The sequence below is a fragment of the Rhinoderma darwinii genome, chromosome 7, assembly GCF_050947455.1.
Source record: "Rhinoderma darwinii isolate aRhiDar2 chromosome 7, aRhiDar2.hap1, whole genome shotgun sequence".
NCBI lineage: Eukaryota > Metazoa > Chordata > Amphibia > Anura > Rhinodermatidae > Rhinoderma > Rhinoderma darwinii.
In genome coordinates, this window is record NC_134693.1 from 4345728 (window position 1) to 4373426 (window position 27699).

At 34.1% G+C, this 27699-nt stretch overlaps 1 protein-coding gene across 1 annotated transcript in view; it reads left to right on the forward strand.

Moving 5' to 3' along the window:
• Positions 1-1726: 1726 nt before the first annotated feature.
• Positions 1727-27699, forward strand: part of LOC142657015 (G-protein coupled receptor 54-like) — a 50927-nt gene continuing 24954 nt past the window's right edge. The window contains exon 1 of the mRNA XM_075832068.1: positions 1727-3393. Within this exon, the coding sequence (XP_075688183.1) occupies positions 3129-3393 (265 nt within the window). The 5' untranslated portion in view covers positions 1727-3128. The remainder of the gene's footprint in view (positions 3394-27699) is intronic.

Consider the following 27699-nt stretch of genomic DNA (forward strand, 5'->3'; position numbering starts at 1 on the left):
AGCAGTCACACTATGGAACCTCTACTGTAAGAGCAATCACACTATAGAACCTCTACTGTAAGAGCAGTCACACTATGGAACTCTCTACTGTAAGAGCAGTCACACTATGGAACCCCTACTGTAAGAGCAGTCACACTATGGAGCCTCTACTGTAAGAGCAGTCAGACTATGGAACCTCTGCTGTAAGATCAGTCACACTATGGAACCTCTACTGTAAGAGCAGTCACACTATGGAGCTTCTTCTGTAAGAGCAGTCACACTATGGACCCTCTACTGTAAGAACAGTCACACTATGGAACCTCTACTGTAAGAGCAGTCACACTATGGAACCTCTACTGTAAGAGCAGTCACACTATGGAACCTCTACTGTAAGAGCAATCACACTATAGAACCTCTACTGTAAGAGCAGTCACACTATGGAACTCTCTACTGTAAGAGCAGTCACACTATGGAACCCCTACTGTAAGAGCAGTCACACTATGGAGCCTCTACTGTAAGAGCAGTCACACTATGGAACCTCTACTGTAAGATCAGTCACACTATGGAGCCTCTACTGTAAGAGCAGTCACACTATGGAACCTCTACTGTAAGAGCAGTCACACTATGGACCCTCTAATGTAAGAGAAGTCTCACTATGGAACCTCTACTGTAAGAGCAGTCACACTATGGAACTCTGCCAGAGGAAGTTATTATGGTGAGATCACTGAGTTCAGTGGGGGCCGGGATGCCTTTCTTGAGTTTAATAATATTACAAGTTCTGGTTACTGAATTACTGGAGATGGGACGTTGATCCAGGGATTTATTCTTCCAGATTAGAGTCGAGAAAGAGTTTTTTCCTAAAATAAGGAAAATAGATTTTTGCCACATAGCAGAATAATCGGCTGAACTGGATGGACTTACATCTTTTCCCAGCCTTACGAACTATGTTACTTTGTATCGTGTGTAAATCTGACTTAAGTGGATTCCATTGTTGTGAATCGTTCTGTAACTTTTTAATATACTTTGTGTTTCAATTCTTCACTATTTTCAAACTCTCTGCTTACTGCCTGTGAAAAGGAACATGCTGGTTAACAGCCAGAAGCTGAAAACCTGTCCTGACCTAATACTTCTCATAGCTGAGGTTTTGGATTTTTTTTTATCCAGTCTAGACAATAATCTGCGAGCTGAGTATATCAGCAGCACAAATCTCTCTCCTGTCCTGATAGTTTGTTACAATGTATTAGTGCAGGTAAAATGTATCAGACTGGAGTCCAGGTTGTTTAGCTCACAGAGGATTTTCTAAACTGGATACAATTGTAACAAACCCTCAGTTGTGAGAAGTATAGACAGGAAACGGTGAGGAATTGAAATACAAAGTCTATTAGAAAGTTGCAGAACATGCCACGGTACAATGATGAAGCTTCATTTACAGCAGACCGGACGATCGCTTTTATGTTAGTGAGAGACACCAGCACAGATATTGGTTTTAGGGCCGGGGTGGGGGGGGGGGGGGTGGGTGCAGATTTCCTGTGATCCCACAAGACAATGTTGTATTGTGAGCGTCTGTCCTCCACTGATTGGATGTCTCACTTTCACTGGTGACGCTCTCTCGGAGCAGAATAATATCCTATCCAGGAGCAGATTATCCTTCAGGACGGGGCTTGTTGCCTGGAAACTGTATACGAGGCTGCATCGCTCTGCTCATATTCCACGTGTGATTTCCACTATAAAACACTAGATAGTTGTCACTTCAGAGCAGAAGAACACAAGAAAGAGATAGAGCTGTGCCCAGTAGGAGACGCTCCACGAGAGATGAGGTCCAGTCACTGAGACATCTACAGGAGATGAGGTCCAATTACTGAGACATCTACAGGAGATGAGGTCCAATTACTGAGACATCTACAGGAGATGAGGTCCAATTACTGAGACATCTACAGGAGATGAGGTCCAATCATTGAGACATCTACAGGAGAAGAGGTGCAATCATTGAGACATCTACAGGAGAAGAGGTCCAATCATTGAGACATCTACAGGAGAAGAGGTCCAATCATTGAGACATCTACAGGAGAAGAGGTCCAATCATTGAGACATCTACAGGAGAAGAGGTCCAATCATTGAGACATCTACAGGAGATGAGGTCCAATCATTGAGACATCTACAGGAGATGAGGTCCAATCATTGAGACATCTACAGCAGATGAGGTCCAATCATTGAGACATCTACAGGAGATGAGGTCCAATTACTGAGACATCTACAGGAGATGAGGTCCAATCATTGAGACCTCTACTGGAGATGAAGCCCAATTAAGACATCTACAGGAGATGAGGTCCATTTATTCAGAAGTCTACAGAAGATGAAGTTCAAACATTGAGATGTCTATGTGAGATGAGGTCTAATCAGTGAGACGTCTAAGGGAGATGAGGTCCAGTCACTGAGATGTCTACAGAAGAAGAGGTCCAGTCATTGAGATGTCTACAGGAGAAGAGGTCCAGTCATTGAGATGTCTACAGAAGATGAGGTCCAGTCATTGAGATGTCTACAGAAGATGAGGTCCAGTCATTGAGATGTCTACAGAAGATGAGGTCCAGTCATTGAGATGTCTACAGGAGAAGAGGTCCAGTCATTGAGATGTCTACAGAAGATGAAGTCCAGTCATTGAGATGTCTACAGAAGATGAGGTCCAGTCATTGAGATGTCTACAGAAGATGAGGTCCAGTCATTGAGATGTCTACAGGAGAAGAGGTCCAGTCATTGAGATGTCTACAGAAGATGAGGTGCAGTCATTGAGATGTCTACAGAAGATGAGGTCCAGTCATTGAGATGTCTACAGGAGATGAGGTCCAGTCATTGAGATTTCTACAGAAGATGAGGTCCAGTCCCTGAGATGTCTATGTGAGATGTGTTTTAAACAGTGAGACGTCTACAGGAGAAGAGGTCCAGTTATTGAGACGTCTACAGGAGAAGAGGTCCAGTTATTGAGACGTCTACAAGACATGAGGTCCAATCATTGAGACATCTCTGGAGCAGCAGTCATCACAACTAACATTGAGACCTCCAGCTCTGGGTCGGGTGGTTTTGATAATTTCGGGACCTCTTCTGTGGGATCAGGGTGGGCTCATTGGACTTATTGGTTCATTGTTGACCTGTTGATGGCACTGGGGGAGAGGATGGTGAATGAGATGTTGGACCTATCATGGGAATACATGAATGGCAGTGTTCTGTGGAATGGGACCAGTACCAATGAGTCCCGGGTGAATCGGACTGAGACCGGACCACCGCCGTTCCTGACGGATGCCTGGCTGGTGCCCCTGTTCTTTGCCCTCATTATGTTGGTGGGATTGATCGGGAATTCTCTTGTCATTTATGTCATTTCCAAACACAGACAGATGAGAACGGCCACCAACTTCTATATAGGTAAGTGCCCCCCCATGGTGCAGCGGAGGTGGTTGTACATCATGTTACTATAGACGCAATGACCGGTATCTCATACATTACGTTATTTAGTAAACGAGTCAATATTCATGGGGTGCAGATATCGTCTCTCTTGGGGAGGGTTGGGGTGACGTCTCATGTTGTCGCCAGGTTACAGACATTATGTAGAGTTTACATGTCACAGATATTTCTACCCTAAATCTTGCCCCATGCAGCTCATCTAATCCTCACACTTAAAGGGACAGCAAACCTGCTGCAACATTGTAGTATGATACGTGCATTTAAATGCAATCTATTGCACTCTGTTATCAGCCATTTCAGTGAGGAGGAGGCAGACAGTGGGACAGGTTAATGCAATCTATTGCTCCCTGTTGTCAGTAATTTCAGGCTGGGGAGAGGCTGACTGTAAAAGGTATATACAATCTATTGCTACCTGTTATCAGCCATTTCAGACAGGGGAGAGGCTTACTATGGAAGAGATGTATACAATCTATTGTTCCCTGTTATCAGCCATTTCGGGTTATTCTTCCAAATTCCTGCTCCCATCATTACTATGAACCTCCAGAACTACATATCTTGTTAGAGAAATATTAGATTATAAACTCACACGACGAGGGTTCTATTCTCTATGTTGTAGGTTTTCAGGTGTACAGGAATAGGATGGTGCTATAATAATATATAATAATATGCTGCTCTATAGGTGTGTGGCCCTTTAAGGATTCCATAGTTACATATTATGTGCAGGTATATAGAGACTCTATACAGCGATATGAGGGTGATCTTATCTGTATGTGATGAGAATAATATGATCCTGGAGACCCGATGTACTCATCTTCTGATAATGTCTAGTGTCAGGAATTAGATTGTAAGCTCTTTGGTGCAGGGAAAAGCAGGAACGAGCCATTAGACTATGATTGATTCAGTCTCTATCATGATTCATTAGATTGTAGTTCCAATCATTCTCACTCCCATCATGTAGGGGTCTCTGATGATTGGACTTCACATCCGTGTATTGAGGAGACATTATGTAGCGGGACGCAGACGGGATGACTGACCCCGATACAATCTCTCCAGCTATTCTATAACTACTACTCTCAGCATGGCCTGACAGCCGCACCAATCTCAGAGAACATAATAATAATAATATAATATGAGGGAAGGTTCTCCTGATGGACGAGACATTAGCAATAAGAAAAGAAGGAAAGAAACATAAATCATTGATGATAAACCTACAGAATGTGAGATACATTGTAATCATAGAGTATGTCATCCCTCTATACACTACACCCTCTATATACTCTACACCCTCTATACTCTATATACTCTACACCCTCTATAATCTACACCCTCTATATACTCTATACCCTCTATACTCTACACCCTCTATATACTCTACACCCTCTATACTCTATACCCTCTATACTCTACACCCTCTATATACTCTACACCCTCTATACTCTATATACTCTACACCCTCTATACTCTACACCCTCTATATACTCTACACCCTCTATATACTCTACACCCTCTATATACTCTACACCCTCTATACTCTACACCCTCTATATACTCTACACCCTCTATACTCTATACTCTACACCCTCTATATACTCTACACCCTCTATACCCTACACCCTCTATATACTCTACACCCTCTATACCCTACACCCTCTATATACTCTACACCCTCTATATACTCTACACCCTCTATATACTCTACACCCTCTATATACTCTACACCCTCTACACTCTATACTCTACACCCTCTATACTCTACACCCTCTATATACTCTACACGCTCTATATGCGTTACACCCTCTAACAATCTACACCCTCTATATACGCTACACCCTCTATATACTCTATTTACGCTACACCCTCTATATACTCTATTTACGCTACACCCTCTATATACTCTACACCCCCTATACTCTACACCCTCTATATACTCTACACCCTCTATACTCTACACCCTCTATATACTCTATATGCTCTACACCCTCTATACTCTACACCCTCTATATACTCTATACCCTCTATACTCTACACCCTCTATATACTCTACACCCTCTATACTCTATACTCTACACCCTCTATATACTCTACACCCTCTATACCCTACACCCTCTATATACTCTACACCCTCTATATACTCTACACCCTCTATACTCTACACCCTCTATACTCTACACTCTCTATATACTCCACACCCTCTGTATATCTACACCCTCTAACACTCTACACCCTCTATATACTCTACACGCTCTATATGCGTTACACCCTCTAACAATCTACACCCTCTATATACGCTACACCCTCTATATACTCTATATACTCTACACCCTCTAACACTCTACACCCCCTATACTCTACACCCTCTATATACTCTACACCCTCTATATACTCTACACCCTCTATACTCTACACCCTCTATATACTCTATACCCTCTATATTCTACACCCTCTATACACTACACCCTCTATATACTCCACACCCTCTGTATAATCTACACCCTCTAACACATATACTCTACACCCTCTAACAATCTACACCCTCTATATTCGCTACACCCTCTATATACTCTATATACGCTACACCCTCTAACAATCTACACCCTCTATACTCTACACCCTCTATATACTCTATATACTCTACACCCCCTATACTCTACACCCTCTATAGACTCTACACCCTCTATATACTCTACACCCTCTAACACGCTACACCCTCTATATACTATACACCCTCTAACACTCTACACCCTCTATATACTCTATATACTCTATACTCTACACCCTCTATATACTCTATACCCTCTATATTCTACACCCTCTATACCCTACACCCTCTACCCTCTATACCCTACACTCTACGTCCCCAACACTCTACGCCCTCTATACTCTACACCCTCTATATACGCTACACCCTCTAACACTCTACAACCCCTTTACTCTACACCCTCTATCTACACCCTCTAACACTCTACACCCTCTATATACTCTACACCCTCTATATGCGCTACACCCTCTAACAACCTGCACCCCCTATATACTCTATATACGCTACACCCTCTATATACTCTATATACGCTACACTCTATAATAATCTACACCCTCTATACTCTACACCCTCTATATACTCTACACCCTCTAACACGCTACACCCTCTATATACTCTACACCCTCTAACATTCTACACCCTCTATATTCTCTATATACTCTACACACTCTATATACGCTACACCCTCTAACAATCTACACTCTCTATAATCTACACCCTCTATATACGCTATACCCTCTAACACTCTACACCCCCTATACGCTACACCCTCTATATACGCTACACCCTCTAACACTCTACACCCTCTATATACTCTACATCCCCTCTATACTCTACACCCTCTATATAATCTACAGCCTCTAACACTCTACACTCTCTATACCCTACACCCTCTATAATCTACACCCTCTATACTCTACACCCTCTATACTCTACACCCTCTATACTCTACACCCTCTATACTCTACACCCTCTACACTCTACACCCTCTACACTCTACACCCTCTATACTCTATATACTCTACACCCTTCTATACTCTATACCCTACTCCCTCTATACCCTACACACTCTACCCTCTAGTCTATACCCTACACTCTACGCCCCCAACACTCTACGCCCTCTACACTCTACGCCCTCTACACCATTCTACACTCTACACCCTCTACACTCTACGCAGACTATACTTTACATCCTCTAACAATCTACACCCTCTATAGACTCTACACCCTCTATATACTCTACACCCTCTAACACGCTACACCCTCTATATACTCTACACCCTCTAACACTCTACACCCTCTATATACTCTATATACTCTACACCCTCTATATACGCTACTCCCTCTAACAATCTACACTCTCTATAATCTACACCCTCTATATACGCTACATCCTCTAACACTCTACACCCCCTATATGCTACACCCTCTATATACGCTACACCCTCTAACACTCTACACCCTCTATATACTCTACATCCTCTCTATACTCTACATCCTCTCTATACTCTACACCCTCTATATACTCTACACCCTCTATACTCTATACTCTACACCCTCTATACTCTACACCCTCTATACCCTACACCCTCTATACACTCTACACCCTCTATACCCTACACTCTCTATACCCTACACCCTCTATACTCTACACCCTCTATACTCTACACCCTCTATACTCTACACCCTCTATACTCTACACCCTCTATACTCTACACCCTCTATACTCTACACCCTCTATACTCTACACCCTCTACACTCTACACCCTATACACTCTACATTCTCTACACCCCTCTATAACCTACACCCTCTATACCCTACACCCTCTACCCTCTATACCCTACACTCTACGCCCCCAACACTCTACGCCCTCCATACTCTACACCCTCTATATACGCTACACCCTCTAACACTCTACAACCCCTTTACTCTACACCCTCTATCTACACCCTCTATACTCTACACCCTCTAACACTCTACACCCTCTATATACACTACACCCTCTATATGCGCTACACCCTCTAACAACCTGCACCCCCTATATACTCTATATACGCTACACCCTATAATAATCTACACCCTCTATACTCTACACCCTCTATATACTCTATATACTCTACACCCTCTAACACGCTACACCCTCTATATACTCTACACCCTCTAACATTCTACACCCTCTATATTCTCTATATACTCTACACACTCTATATACGCTACACCCTCTAACAATCTACACTCTCTATAATCTACACCCTCTATATACGCTACACCCTCTAACACTCTACACCCCCTATACGCTACACCCTCTATATACGCTACACCCTCTAACACTCTACACCCTCTATATACTCTACATCCCCTCTATACTCTACACCCTCTATATAATCTACAGCCTCTAACACTCTACACTCTCTATACCCTACACCCTCTATAATCTACACCCTCTATACTCTACACCCTCTATACTCTACACCCTCTATACTCTACACCCTCTATACTCTACACCCTCTACACTCTACACCCTCTACACTCTACACCCTCTACACTCTACATCCTCTACACCCTTCTATACTTTATACCCTACTCCCTCTATACCCTACACACTCTACCCTCTAGTCTATACCCTACACTCTACGCCCCCAACACTCTATGCCCTCTACACTCTACGCCCTCTACACCATTCTACACTCTACACCCTCTACACTCTACGCAGACTATACTTTACATCCTCTAACAATCTACACCCTCTATAGACTCTACACCCTCTATATACTCTACACCCTCTAACACGCTACACCCTCTATATACTCTACACCCTCTAACACTCTACACCCTCTATATACTCTATATACTCTACACCCTCTATATACGCTACTCCCTCTAACAATCTACACTCTCTATAATCTACACCCTCTATATACGCTACATCCTCTAACACTCTACACCCCCTATATGCTACACCCTCTATATACGCTACACCCTCTAACACTCTACACCCTCTATATACTCTACATCCTCTCTATACTCTACATCCTCTCTATACTCTACACTCTACACCCTCTATACCCTACACTCTTTATACCCTACACCCTCTATACTCTACACCCTCTATACTCTACACCCTCTATACTCTACACCCTCTATACTCTACACCCTCTATACTCTACACCCTCTATACTCTACACCCTCTATACTCTACACCCTCTACACTCTACACCCTATACACTCTACATTCTCTACACCCCTCTATAACCTACACCCTCTATACCCTACACCATCTACCCTCTATACCCTACACTCTACGCCCCCAACACTCTACGCCCTCTATATACGCAACACCCTCTATATACGCTACACCCTCTAACACTCTACAACCCCTTTACTCTACACCCTCTATCTACACCCTCTATACTCTACACCCTCTAACACTCTACACCCTCTATATATACACTACACCCTCTATATGCGCTACACCCTCTAACAACCTGCACCCCCTATATACTCTATATACGCTACACCCTATAATAATCTACACCCTCTATACTCTACACCCTCTATATACTCTATATACTCTACACCCTCTAACACGCTACACCGTCTATATACTCTATATACTCTACACACTCTATATACGCGACACCCTCTAACAATCTACACTCTCAATAATCTACACCCTCTATATACGCTACACCCTCTAACACTCTACACCCTCTATACGCTACACCCTCTATATACGCTACACCCTCTAACACTCTACACCCTCTATATATTCTACATGCTCTCTATACTCTACACCCTCTATATAATCTACAGCCTCTAACACTCTACACTCTCTATACCCTACACCCTCTATAATCTACACCCTCTACACTCTACACCCTCTATACTCTACACCCTCTATACTCTACACCCTCTATACTCTACACCCTCTATACTCTACACCCTCTATACTCTACACCCTCTATACTCTACACCCTCTACACTCTACACCCTCTACACTCTTCTATACTCTATACCCTACTCCCTCTATACCCTACATACTCTACCCTCTAGTCTATACCCTATACTCTACGCCCCCAACACTCTACGCCCTCTACACTCTACGCCCTCTACACCATTCTACACTCTACACCCTCTACACTCTACGCACACTATACTTTACATCCTCTAACAATCTACACCCTCTACACTCTACGCACGCTATAATTTACATCCTCTAACAATCTACACTCTCTATACTCTACACCCTCTACACCCCATATACTCTACACCCACTAACACTCTACAATCTCTAACACTACACCCTCTACAGACTCTATACCTTGGGAAATATTGTCATACTATGGAAACCTGAACACAGGGCCGGCTCCAAGTTTAAGTGGGCCCTTGGGCGACACAGACTTAATGGGCCCATTTGTGGGGGAACTCATGGCGGCAGCCTCTAACACTCTACACTCTCTATACCCTACACTCTCTATACCTTACACTCTCTATACCTTACACTCCCTATACCCTACACTCCCTATACCCTACACTCCCTATACTCTACACCCTCTATACTCTACAGCCTCTACACTTTACACCCTCTACACTCTACATCCTCTACACCCTTCTATACTCTATAACCTCTATAACCTACACCCTCTATTCCCTACTCCCTCTATACCCTACACCCTCTACCCTCTATACTCTACACTCTACGCCCCAACACTCTACGCCTTCTACACTCTACGCCCTCTACACCATTCTACACTCTACACACTCTACGCACGCTATACTTTACATCCTCTAACAATCTACACTCTCTATACTCTACACCCTCTACACCCCATATACTCTACACCCACTAACACTCTACAACCTCTAACACTACACCCTCTACATCCCCTAAGACTCTATACCTTGGGAAATATTGTCATACTATAGAAACCTGAACACAGGGCCGGCTCCAAGTTTAAGTTGGCCCTTGGGCGACACAGACTTAATGGGCCCATTTGTGGAGGAACTCATGGCGGCAGTAAAATGGCAGAAAGCGGCAGTTTGTTCCCCCATATAGAAGTTAGGCCCCAGTTTGTGCCCTCATATAAAAATTTGGCCCGCAGTTTGTGTCCTCATATAAAAGTTAGGCCCCCTATGTTCCCATATAGAAGTTAGGCCCCCAGTTTGTGCCCCCATATATACAGTGACATCTGTAGATAATGCCACTGTGCATTTTGTAGATAATGCCACAGTGCCCTCTGTAGATAATGCCCCACACAACCCCTGTAGATAGTGCCCCAAACACCCCCTGTAGATAACGCCACACCCCCCCCTTGTAGATAGTGCCACACACCCTTGCTTGTAGATAGTGCCCCAGACACCTTCCTTTGTAGATAGTGCCACACACCCTCCTTTGTAGATAGTGCCCCACACAACCTCCCTTGTAGATAGTGTCACACACCCTCCCTTGTAGATACTGCCACACACAACCTCCCTTGTAGATGTCCCACACACCCTCCCTTTTGGATAGTGCCCCACACTCCTCCTTGTAGAAAGTGCCCCAAACTCCCGCTTGTAGAAAGTGCCACACACCCCCTTGTAGAAAGTGCTACACCCCCCTCCCTGTAGACAGCGCCATTGGGGCTCCCTCTAGGAGTGAAATCCTCAGCCAGAGCATTGCTGACGCTCTGGCCGGGTATTCCTCTCCTGGAGAAGCCCATGATGTCACTGTCCATATATGAATGACAGATACAGATCAGCAGCACTGGACACACAGCTAAGGTGGGTGCAAGCCTCCTGGATCACAGTCCACTAACCCTTCAATGTAGAGAAAGAGGAAAGTGAGTCAGCAGGCTCACACTAAGCTGAAACTTTGCATGTGGATCTAAACAGGATCACTTTTTTCACTTATTTGGTTGTGTTGCCTCACTTTCCTCTTTCTGTCCATATATGGATAGTGACATCACAGGCTTCTCCAGGAGTGGAACCCCCTGGCCAGAGTGTCGGCTACGCTCTGGCCGGTGATTTAGCTCCTGGAGTAGCCCCTGGAATCACTATCCATATATGGGCAGTGATGTCAGGGGCTCCCTCTAGGAGCGGAATTCCTGGAGGAGCGATGAGCGCAGCAGCAGCGTAAAGCTGACGCTGGCCCTGCCTGTACAGATATGAATTACGAAAAGCTGCTTTAACTATGACATTTATTTGGGTGCATTTCAGGCTGCAGTTAAAGGGAAATTCCACCCAAAAGACTTAAGTGCTATCGCCACCTTCCCAATGATGTTTTTTTTTATTGTTCTCATGCATCTAAAATAAAAAATAAAGGAACTTTGCAAATAATCTTGATTTAAAAAATCTCCCCTACAGCTTCTATGCAGATCTATGTGTTTCCTTGGTAGCAGACTACAAAGATCCTGTGTAGTCTGATCCTGTAGTCACTTTCCCTGCCATCTGTCCCATACTTCTTTATAGCATATATTCCGTTGATAATCAAAACATGTCAGATGGAAGTAACACATGACTGCAAGGTCAGACTACACAGGGTTTGTTTGTAGTCTGTAAACATGGGGATACATAGTTCTGCAGAGGAGCTGTTCACACAAAGGGGAGTGGATTTTTAATCAAGGTGATCTGCAAAGTTGCTTCCTTTTTAATTTCAGATGCATTGGGGCAATAAAAATAAAGTTTTCAATTGTGTACATAGTCTGTAAAGAGGTTGTCCCTCATTGACCAGGTTTTCTGCTGGTCTTCTGCAATGTACAATGTCCTTGACCAATAAAGGGGATGCTTGCAGGCGGACCCCCGCTATTACCACCATGTGCTCACCCCCCCCCCCCCCCCCCAGTAGTGAAAATTTCTTAGCTACATGCTCAGTGATCAGAGCCAACACAATACTGGTAAATACTATGTAGAGAATTCACCTGTTCTGTTCTACAGTCAGCCTCTCCCCAATTTGAAATGGCTGATAACTTTGAGAAAAATATTGTATTCACCTATCCTACAGTGAATTTCTCCCCAGCCTGAAAGGGTTGATAACAGGGAGCAATAGATTGAAGTTATAGGATCTACAGTTAGCTTCTCCCCAGCCTGAAATGCTTAAAAACTGTGAGGGATACATGGTCTTAAAAGTGTTAAAAATATATATATATGATACATTAGGTGTGGTGTCGGATGTGGTCACTAGGTGGCAGTAAGCGCCAATGTTCTCTGTGAGCGAAATACTGTTATTTATCATGTGATACATCAGGATACATTATTATATGAAGATACATATATACATCTATTACACATCAGGATACATTATTATATGAAGATACATATATACATCTATTACACATCAGGATACATTATTATATGGAGATACATATATACATCTATTACACATCAGGATACATTATTATATGAAGATACATATATACATCTATTACACATCAGGATGCATTATTATATGAAGATACATATATACATCTATTACACATCAGGATACATTATTATATGAAGATACGTATATACATCTATTACACATCAGGATGCATTATTATATGAAGATACATATATACATCTATTACACATCAGGATACATTATTATATGAAGATACATATATACATCTGTTACACATCAGGATACGTTATTATATGAAGATACATATATACCTCTATTACACATCAGGATACATTATTATATGAAGATACATATATACATCTATTACACATCAGGATACATTATTATATGAAGATACATATATACATCTGTTATACATCAGGATACATTATTATATGAAGATACGTATATACATCCATTACACATCAGGATACATTATTATATGAAGATACATATATACATCTATTACACATCAGGATACATTATTATATGGAGATACATATATACATCTATTACACATCAGGACACATTATTATATGAAGATACATATATACATCTATTACACATCAGGATACATTATTATATGGAGATACATATATACATCTATTACACATCAGGATACATTATTATATGGAGATACATATATACATCTATTACACATCAGGATACATTATTATATGAAGATACATATACACATCTATTACACATCAGGATACATTATTATATGAAGATACGTATATACATCCATTACACATCAGGATACATTATTATATGAAGATACATATATACCTCTATTACACATCAGGATACATTATTATATGAAGATACATATATACATCTATTACACATCAGGATACGTTATTATATGAAGATACATATATACATCTATCACACATCAGGATACATTATTATATGAAGATACATATATACATCTATCACACATCAGGATACATTATTATATGAAGATACATATATACATCTATTACACATCAGGACACATTATTATATGGAGATACATATATACATCTATTACACATCAGGACACATTATTATATGGAGATACATATATACATCTATTATACATCAGGATACATTATTATATGAAGATACATATATACATCTATTACACATCAGGATACATTATTATATGGAGATACATATATACATCTATTACACATCAGGATACATTATTATATGGAGATACATATATACATCTATCACACATCAGGATACATTATTATATGGAGATACATATATACATCTATTACACATCAGGACACATTATTATATGGAGATACATATATACATCTATTACACATCAGGATACATTATTATATGGAGATACATATATACATCTATCACACATCAGGACACATTATTATATGGAGATACGTATATACATCTATTATACATCAGGATACATTATTATATGGAGATACATATACACATCTATTACACATCAGGATACATTATTATATGGAGATACATATACACATCTATTACACATCAGGATACATTATTATATGAAGATACATATATACATCTATTACACATCAGGATACATTATTATACGGAGATACATATATACATCCATTACACATCAGGATACATTATTATATGAAGATACATATATACATCTATTACACATCAGGATACATTATTATATGAAGATACATATATACATCTATTACACATCAGGATACATTATTATATGAAGATACATATATACATCTATTACACATCAGGATACATTATTATATGAAGATACATATATACATCTATTACACATCAGGATACATTATTATATGGAGATACATATATACATCTGTTACACATCAGGACACATTATTATATGGAGATACATATATACATCTGTTACACATCAGGATACATTATTATATGGAGATACATATATACATCTATTACACATCAGGATACGTTATTATATGAAGATACATATATACATCTGTTACACATCAGGATACATTATTATATGAAGATACATATATACATCCATTACACATCAGGATACATTATTATATGGAGATACATATATACGTCTATTACACATCAGGATACATTATTATATGAAGATACATATATACATCTATTACACATCAGGATACATTATTATATGGAGATACATATATACATCTATTACACATCAGGATACATTATTATATGAAGATACATATATACATCTATTACACATCAGGATACATTATTATATGAAGATACATATATACATCTATTACACATCAGGATACATTATTATATGGAGATACATATATACATCTATTACACATCAGGATACATTATTATATGGAGATACATATATACATCTATTACACATCAGGATACATTATTATATGGAGATACATATATACATCTATTACACATCAGGATACATTATTATATGAAGATACATATATACATCTATTGCACATCAGGATACATTATTATATGGAGATACATATATACGTCTATTACACATCAGGATACATTATTATATGAAGATACATATATACATCTATTACACATCAGGATACATTATTATATGAAGATACATATATACATCTATTACACATCAGGATACATTATTATATGAAGATACATATATACATCTATTACACATCAGGATACATTATTATATGGAGATACATATACATCTATTACACATCAGGATACATTATTATATGGAGATACATATATACATCTATTACACATCAGGATACATTATTATATGAAGATACGTATATACATCTATTACACATCAGGATACATTATTATATGAAGATACGTATATACATCCATTACACATCAGGATACATTATTATATGGAGATACATACATACATCTATTACACATCAGGATACATTATTATATGAAGATACATATATACATATATTATACATCAGGATACATTATTATATGGAGATACATATACATCTATTACACATCAGGATACATTATTATATGGAGATACATATATACATCTATTACACATCAGGATACATTATTATATGGAGATACATATATACATCTATTACACATCAGGATACATTATTATATGGAGATACATATACACATCTATTACACATCAGGATACATTATTATATGGAGATACATATATACATCTATTACACATCAGGATACATTATTATATGAAGATACATATATACATCTATTACACATCAGGATACATTATTATATGGAGATACATATATACCTCTATTACACATCAGGATACATTATTATATGAAGATACATATATACATCTATTACACATCAGGATACATTATTATATGAAGATACATATATACCTCTATTACACATCAGGATACATTATTATATGAAGATACATATATACCTCTATTACACATCAGGACACATTATTATATGGAGATACATATATACATCTATTATACATCAGGATACATTATTATATGGAGATACATATATACCTCTATTACACATCAGGACACATTATTATATGGAGATACATATATACATCTATTATACATCAGGATACATTATTATATGAGGATACATATATACATCTATTACACATCAGGATACATTATTATATGGAGATACATATATACATCTATTACACATCAGGACACATTATTATATGGAGATACATATATACATCTATTACACATCAGGATACATTATTATATGGAGATACATATACACATCTATTACACATCAGGATACATTATTATATGGAGATACATATATACATCTATTACACATCAGGATACATTATTATATGAAGATACATATATACATCTATTACACATCAGGATACATTATTATATGGAGATACATATATACATCTATTACACATCAGGATACATTATTATATGGAGATACATATATACATCTATTACACATCAGGATACATTATTATATGGAGATACATATATACATCTATTACACATCAGGATACATTATTATATGGAGATACATATATACATCTATTACACATCAGGATACATTATTATATGGAGATACATATATACCTCTATTACACATCAGGATACATTATTATATGAAGATACATATATACCTCTATTATACATCAGGATACATTATTATATGGAGATACATATATACATCTATTACACATCAGGATACATTATTATATGAAGATACATATATACATCTATTACACATCAGGATACATTATTATATGGAGATACATATATACATCTATTACACATCAGGATACATTATTATATGGAGATACATATATACATCTATTACACATCAGGATACATTATTATATGAAGATACATATATACATCTATTACACATCAGGACACATTATTATATGGAGATACATATATACATCTGTTACACATCAGGATACATTATTATATGGAGATACATATATACATCTATCATACATCAGGATACATTATTATATGAAGATACATATATACATCTATTACACATCAGGATGCATTATTATATGAAGATACATATATACATCTATTACACATCAGGATACATTATTATATGAAGATACATATATACATCTATTACACATCAGGATACATTATTATATGGAGATACATATATACATCTATTACACATCAGGATACATTATTATATGAAGATACATATATACATCTATTACACATCAGGATACATTATTATATGGAGATACATATATACATCTATTACACATCAGGATACATTATTATATGAAGATACATATATACATATATTATACATCAGGATACATTATTATATGAAGATACATATATACATCTATTACACATCAGGATACATTATTATATGGAGATACATATATACATCTATCACACATCAGGACACATTATTATATGAAGATACATATACACATCTATTACACATCAGGACACATTATTATATGAAGATACATATATACATCTATTATACATCAGGATACATTATTATATGAAGATACATATACACATCTATTACACATCAGGATACATTATTATATGAGGATACATATATACATCTATTATACATCAGGATACATTATTATATGAAGATACATATATACCTCTATTACACATCAGGATACATTATTATATGGAGATACATATACACATCTATTACACATCAGGACACATTATTATATGAAGATACATATACACATCTATTACACATCAGGACACATTATTATATGAAGATACATATATACATCTATTACACATCAGGACACATTATTATATGAAGATACATATATACATCTGTTACACATCAGGATACATTATTATATGAAGATACATATACACATCTATTACACATCAGGATACATTATTATATGAAGATACATATATACATCTATTACACATCAGGACACATTATTATATGAAGATACATATATACATCCATTACACATCAGGATACATTATTATATGGAGATACATATATACATCTATTACACATCAGGATACATTATTATATGAAGATACATATATACATCTATTACACATCAGGACACATTATTATATGAAGATACATATATACATCTATTACACATCAGGATACATTATTATATGAAGATACATATATACATCTATTACACATCAGGATACATTATTATATGAAGATACATATATACCTCTATTACACATCAGGATACATTATTATATGGAGATACATATATACATCCATTACACATCAGGATACATTATTATATGGAGATACATATATACGTCTATTACACATCAGGATACATTATTATATGAAGATACGTATATACATCTATTACACATCAGGATACATTATTATATGAAGATACATATATACATCTATCACACATCAGGATACATTATTATATGGAGATACATATATACATCTATTACACATCAGGATACATTATTATATGAAGATACATATATACATCTATTACACATCAGGATACATTATTATATGAAGATACATATATACATCTATTACACATCAGGATACATTATTATATGAAGATACGTATATACATCTATTACACATCAGGATACATTATTATATGGAGATACATATATACATCTATTACACATCAGGACACATTATTATATGGAGATACGTATATACATCTATTACACATCAGGATACATTATTATATGAAGATACGTATATACATCCATTACACATCAGGATACATTATTATATGAAGATACATATATACATCTATTACACATCAGGATACATTATTATATGGAGATACATATATACATCTATTACACATCAGGATACATTATTATATGGAGATACATATATACATCTATTACACATCAGGATACATTATTATATGAAGATACGTATATACATCTATTACACATCAGGATACATTATTATATGAAGATACATATATACATCTATCACACATCAGGATACATTATTATATGGAGATACATATATACATCTATTACACATCAGGATACATTATTATATGAAGATACATATATACATCTATTACACATCAGGATACATTATTATATGAAGATACATATATACATCTATTACACATCAGGACACATTATTATATGGAGATACATATATACATCTATTACACATCAGGATACATTATTATATGAAGATACGTATATACATCCATTACACATCAGGATACATTATTATATGAAGATACATATATACATCTATTACACATCAGGATACATTATTATATGGAGATACATATACACATCTATTACACATCAGGATACATTATTATATGAAGATACATATACATCTATTACACATCAGGACACGTTATTATATGGAGATACATATATACATCTATTACACATCAGGATACATTATTATATGAGGATACATATATACATCTATTATACATCAGGATACATTATTATATGAAGATACATATATACATCTATTACACATCAGGATACATTATTATATGAAGATACATATATACCTCTATTACACATCAGGATACATTATTATATGGAGATACATATATACCTCTATTACACATCAGGATACATTATTATATGAAGATACATATATACATCTATTACACATCAGGATACATTATTATATGAAGATACATATATACCTCTATTACACATCAGGATACATTATTATATGAAGATACATATATACCTCTATTACACATCAGGATACATTATTATATGAAGATACATATATACCTCTATTACACATCAGGATACATTATTATATGAAGATACATATATACATCTATTACACATCAGGATAAATTATTATATGAAGATACATATATACATCTGTTACACATCAGGATACATTATTATATGGAGATACATATATACATCTATTACACATCAGGACACATTATTATATGAAGATACATATATACATCTATTACACATCAGGATACATTATTATATGGAGATACATATATACATCTATTACACATCAGGATACATTATTATATGGAGATACATATATACATCTATTACACATCAGGATACATTATTATATGAAGATACATATATACATCTATTACACATCAGGATACATTATTATATGAAGATACATATATACATCTATTACACATCAGGACACATTATTATATGGAGATACATATATACATATATTATACATCAGGATACATTATTATATGAAGATACATATATACATCTATTACACATCAGGATACATTATTATATGAAGATACGTATATACATCCATTACACATCAGGATACATTATTATATGAAGATACATATATACATCTATTACACATCAGGATACATTATTATATGGAGATACATATACACATCTATTACACATCAGGATACATTATTATATGAAGATACATATACATCTGTTATACATCAGGATACATTATTATATGGAGATACATATATACATCTATTACACATCAGGATACATTATTATATGGAGATACATATATACATCTATTACACATCAGGATACATTATTATATGGAGATACATATATACATCTATTACACATCAGGATACATTATTATATGAGGATACATATATACATCTATTATACATCAGGATACATTATTATATGAAGATACATATATACATCTATTACACATCAGGATACATTATTATATGAAGATACATATATACCTCTATTACACATCAGGATACATTATTATATGGAGATACGTATATACATCTATTACACATCAGGATACATTATTATATGGAGATACATATATACATCTATTACACATCAGGATACATTATTATATGAAGATACATATATACATCTATTACACATCAGGATACATTATTATATGAAGATACATATATACATCTATTACACATCAGGATACATTATTATATGAAGATACATATATACCTCTATTACACATCAGGATACATTATTATATGAAGATACATATATACCTCTATTACACATCAGGATACATTATTATATGAAGATACATATATACATCTATTACACATCAGGATAAATTATTATATGAAGATACATATATACATCTGTTACACATCAGGATACATTATTATATGGAGATACATATATACATCTATTACACATCAGGACACATTATTATATGAAGATACATATATACATCTATTACACATCAGGATACATTATTATATGAAGATACATATATACCTCTATTACACATCAGGATACATTATTATATGAAGATACATATATACATCTATTACACATCAGGATACATTATTATATGAAGATACATATATACATCTATTACACATCAGGACACATTATTATATGAAGATACATATATACCTCTATTACACATCAGGATACATTATTATATGGAGATACATAGACACATCTATTACACATCAGGATACATTATTATATGAAGATACATATACATCTATTACACATCAGGACACGTTATTATATGGAGATACATATATACATCTATTACACATCAGGATACATTATTATATGAAGATACATATATACATCTATTACACATCAGGATACATTATTATATGGAGATACGTATACACATCTATTACACATCAGGATACATTATTATATGAAGATACATATATACATCTATTACACATCAGGATACATTATTATATGGAGATACATATATACATCTATTACACATCAGGATACATTATTAGATGAAGATACATATATACATCTATTACACATCAGGACACATTATTATATGAAGATACATATATACATCTATTATACATCAGGATACATTATTATATGAAGATACGTATATACATCTATTACACATCAGGATACATTATTATATGGAGATACATATATACATCTATTACACATCAGGATACATTATTATATGAAGATACATATATACCTCTATTACACATCAGGATACATTATTATATGGAGATACATATATACATCCATTACACATCAGGACACATTATTATATGAAGATACATATATACATCTATTACACATCAGGATACATTATTATATGAAGATACATATATACATCTATCACACATCAGGATACATTATTATATGGAGATACATATATACATCCATTACACATCAGGATACATTATTATATGGAGATACATATATACATCTATCACACATCAGGATACATTATTATATGAAGATACATATATACATCTATTATACATCAGGATACATTATTATATGGAGATACATATATACATCTATTACACATCAGGATACATTATTATATGAAGATACATATATACCTCTATTACACATCAGGATACATTATTATATGAAGATACATATACACATATATTACACATCAGGATACGTTATTATATGAAGATACATGTATACATCTATTACACATCAGGATACATTATTATATGAAGATACATATATACATCTATTACACATCAGGATACATTATTATATGAAGATACATATATACCTCTATTACACATCAGGATACATTATTATATGAAGATACATATACACATCTATTACACATCAGGATACGTTATTATATGAAGATACATATATACATCTATTACACATCAGGATACGTTATTATATGAAGATACATATATACATCTATTACACATCAGGATACATTATTATATGGAGATACATATACATCTATTACACATCAGGATACATTATTATATGGAGATACATATATACATCTATTACACATCAGGACACATTATTATATGAAGATACATATATACATCTATTACACATCAGGATACATTATTATATGGAGATACATATATACCTCTATTACACATCAGGATACATTATTATATGGAGATACATATATACATCTATTACACATCAGGACACATTATTATATGAAGATACATATATACATCTATTACACATCAGGACACATTATTATATGAAGATACATATATACATCTATTACACATCAGGATACATTATTATATGAAGATACATATATACATCTATTACACATCAGGATACATTATTATATGAAGATACATATATACATCTATTACACATCAGGATACGTTATTATATGGAGATACATATACATCTATTACACATCAGGATACATTATTATATGGAGATACATATATACATCTATTACACATCAGGACACATTATTATATGAAGATACATATATACATCTATTACACATCAGGACACATTATTATATGGAGATACATATATACATCTATTACACATCAGGACACATTATTATATGGAGATACATATATACATCTATTATACATCAGGATACATTATTATATGAAGATACATATATACATCTATTACACATCAGGATACATTATTATATGGAGATACATATATACATCTATTACACATCAGGATACATTATTATATGGAGATACATATACATCTATTACACATCAGGACACGTTATTATATGAAGATACATATATACATCTATTACACATCAGGATACATTATTATATGAAGATACATATATACATCTATTACACATCAGGATACATTATTATATGAAGATACATATATACCTCTATTACACATCAGGATACATTATTATATGAAGATACATATACACATATATTACACATCAGGATACGTTATTATATGAAGATACATATATACCTCTATTACACATCAGGATACATTATTATATGAAGATACGTATATACATCTATTACACATCAGGACACATTATTATATGAAGATACATATATACATCTATTACACATCAGGACACATTATTATATGAAGATACATATATACATCTATTACACATCAGGATACATTATTATATGAAGATACATATATACATCTATTACACATCAGGATACATTATTATATGAAGATACATATATACATCTATTACACATCAGGATACGTTATTATATGGAGATACATATACATCTATTACACATCAGGATACATTATTATATGGAGATACATATATACATCTATTACACATCAGGACACATTATTATATGAAGATACATATATACATCTATTACACATCAGGACACATTATTATATGGAGATACATATATACATCTATTACACATCAGGACACATTATTATATGGAGATACATATATACATCTATTATACATCAGGATACATTATTATATGAAGATACATATATACATCTATTACACATCAGGATACGTTATTATATGGAGATACATATATACATCTATTACACATCAGGATACATTATTATATGGAGATACATATATACATCTATTACACATCAGGATACATTATTATATGAAGATACATATACACATCTATTACACATCAGGATACGTTATTATATGAAGATACATATATACATCTATTACACATCAGGATACATTATTATATGGAGATACATATATACATCTATTACACATCAGGATACATTATTATATGGAGATACATATACATCTATTACACATCAGGATACGTTATTATATGAAGATACATATATACATCTATTACACATCAGGATACATTATTATATGAAGATACATATATACATCTATTACACATCAGGACACATTATTATATGAAGATACATATATACATCTATTACACATCAGGATACGTTATTATATGAAGATACATATATACATCTATTACACATCAGGACACATTATTATATGAAGATACATATATACATCTATTACACATCAGGATACGTTATTATATGAAGATACATATATACATCTATTACACATCAGGACACATTATTATATGGAGATACATATATACATCTATTACACATCAGGACACATTATTATATGGAGATACGTATATACATCTATTACACATCAGGATACATTATTATATGAAGATACGTATATACATCCATTACACATCAGGATACATTATTATATGAAGATACATATATACATCTATTACACATCAGGATACATTATTATATGGAGATACATATATACATCTATTACACATCAGGATACATTATTATATGGAGATACATATATACATCTATTACACATCAGGATACATTATTATATGAAGATACATATATACATCCATTACACATCAGGATACATTATTATATGAAGATACATATATACATCTATTACACATCAGGATACATTATTATATGAAGATACATATATACATCTATCACACATCAGGATACATTATTATATGGAGATACATATATACATCTATTACACATCAGGATACATTATTATATGAAGATACATATATACATCTATTACACATCAGGATACATTATTATATGAAGATACATATATACATCTATTACACATCAGGACACATTATTATATGGAGATACATATATACATCTATTACACATCAGGATACATTATTATATGAAGATACGTATATACATCCATTACACATCAGGATACATTATTATATGAAGATACATATATACATCTATTACACATCAGGATACATTATTATATGGAGATACATATACACATCTATTACACATCAGGATACATTATTATATGAAGATACATATACATCTATTACACATCAGGACACGTTATTATATGGAGATACATATATACATCTATTACACATCAGGATACATTATTATATGAGGATACATATATACATCTATTATACATCAGGATACATTATTATATGAAGATACATATATACCTCTATTACACATCAGGATACATTATTATATGAAGATACATATATACCTCTATTACACATCAGGATACATTATTATATGAAGATACATATATACCTCTATTACACATCAGGATACATTATTATATGAAGATACATATATACATCTATTACACATCAGGATAAATTATTATATGAAGATACATATATACATCTGTTACACATCAGGATACATTATTATATGGAGATACATATATACATCTATTACACATCAGGACACATTATTATATGAAGATACATATATACATCTATTACACATCAGGATACATTATTATATGGAGATACATATATACATCTATTACACATCAGGATACATTATTATATGGAGATACATATATACATCTATTACACATCAGGATACATTATTATATGAAGATACATATATACATCTATTACACATCAGGATACATTATTATATGAAGATACATATATACATCTATTACACATCAGGACACATTATTATATGGAGATACATATATACATATATTATACATCAGGATACATTATTATATGAAGATACATATATACATCTATTACACATCAGGATACATTATTATATGAAGATACGTATATACATCCATTACACATCAGGATACATTATTATATGAAGATACATATATACATCTATTACACATCAGGATACATTATTATATGGAGATACATATACACATCTATTACACATCAGGATACATTATTATATGAAGATACATATACATCTGTTATACATCAGGATACATTATTATATGGAGATACATATATACATCTATTACACATCAGGATACATTATTATATGGAGATACATATATACATCTATTACACATCAGGATACATTATTATATGGAGATACATATATACATCTATTACACATCAGGATACATTATTATATGAGGATACATATATACATCTATTATACATCAGGATACATTATTATATGAAGATACATATATACATCTATTACACATCAGGATACATTATTATATGAAGATACATATATACATCTATTACACATCAGGACACATTATTATATGAAGATACATATATACATCTATTACACATCAGGATACATTATTATATGAAGATACATATATACCTCTATTACACATCAGGATACATTATTATATGGAGATACATATATACCTCTATTACACATCAGGATACATTATTATATGAAGATACATATATACATCTATTACACATCAGGATACATTATTATATGAAGATACATATATACCTCTATTACACATCAGGATACA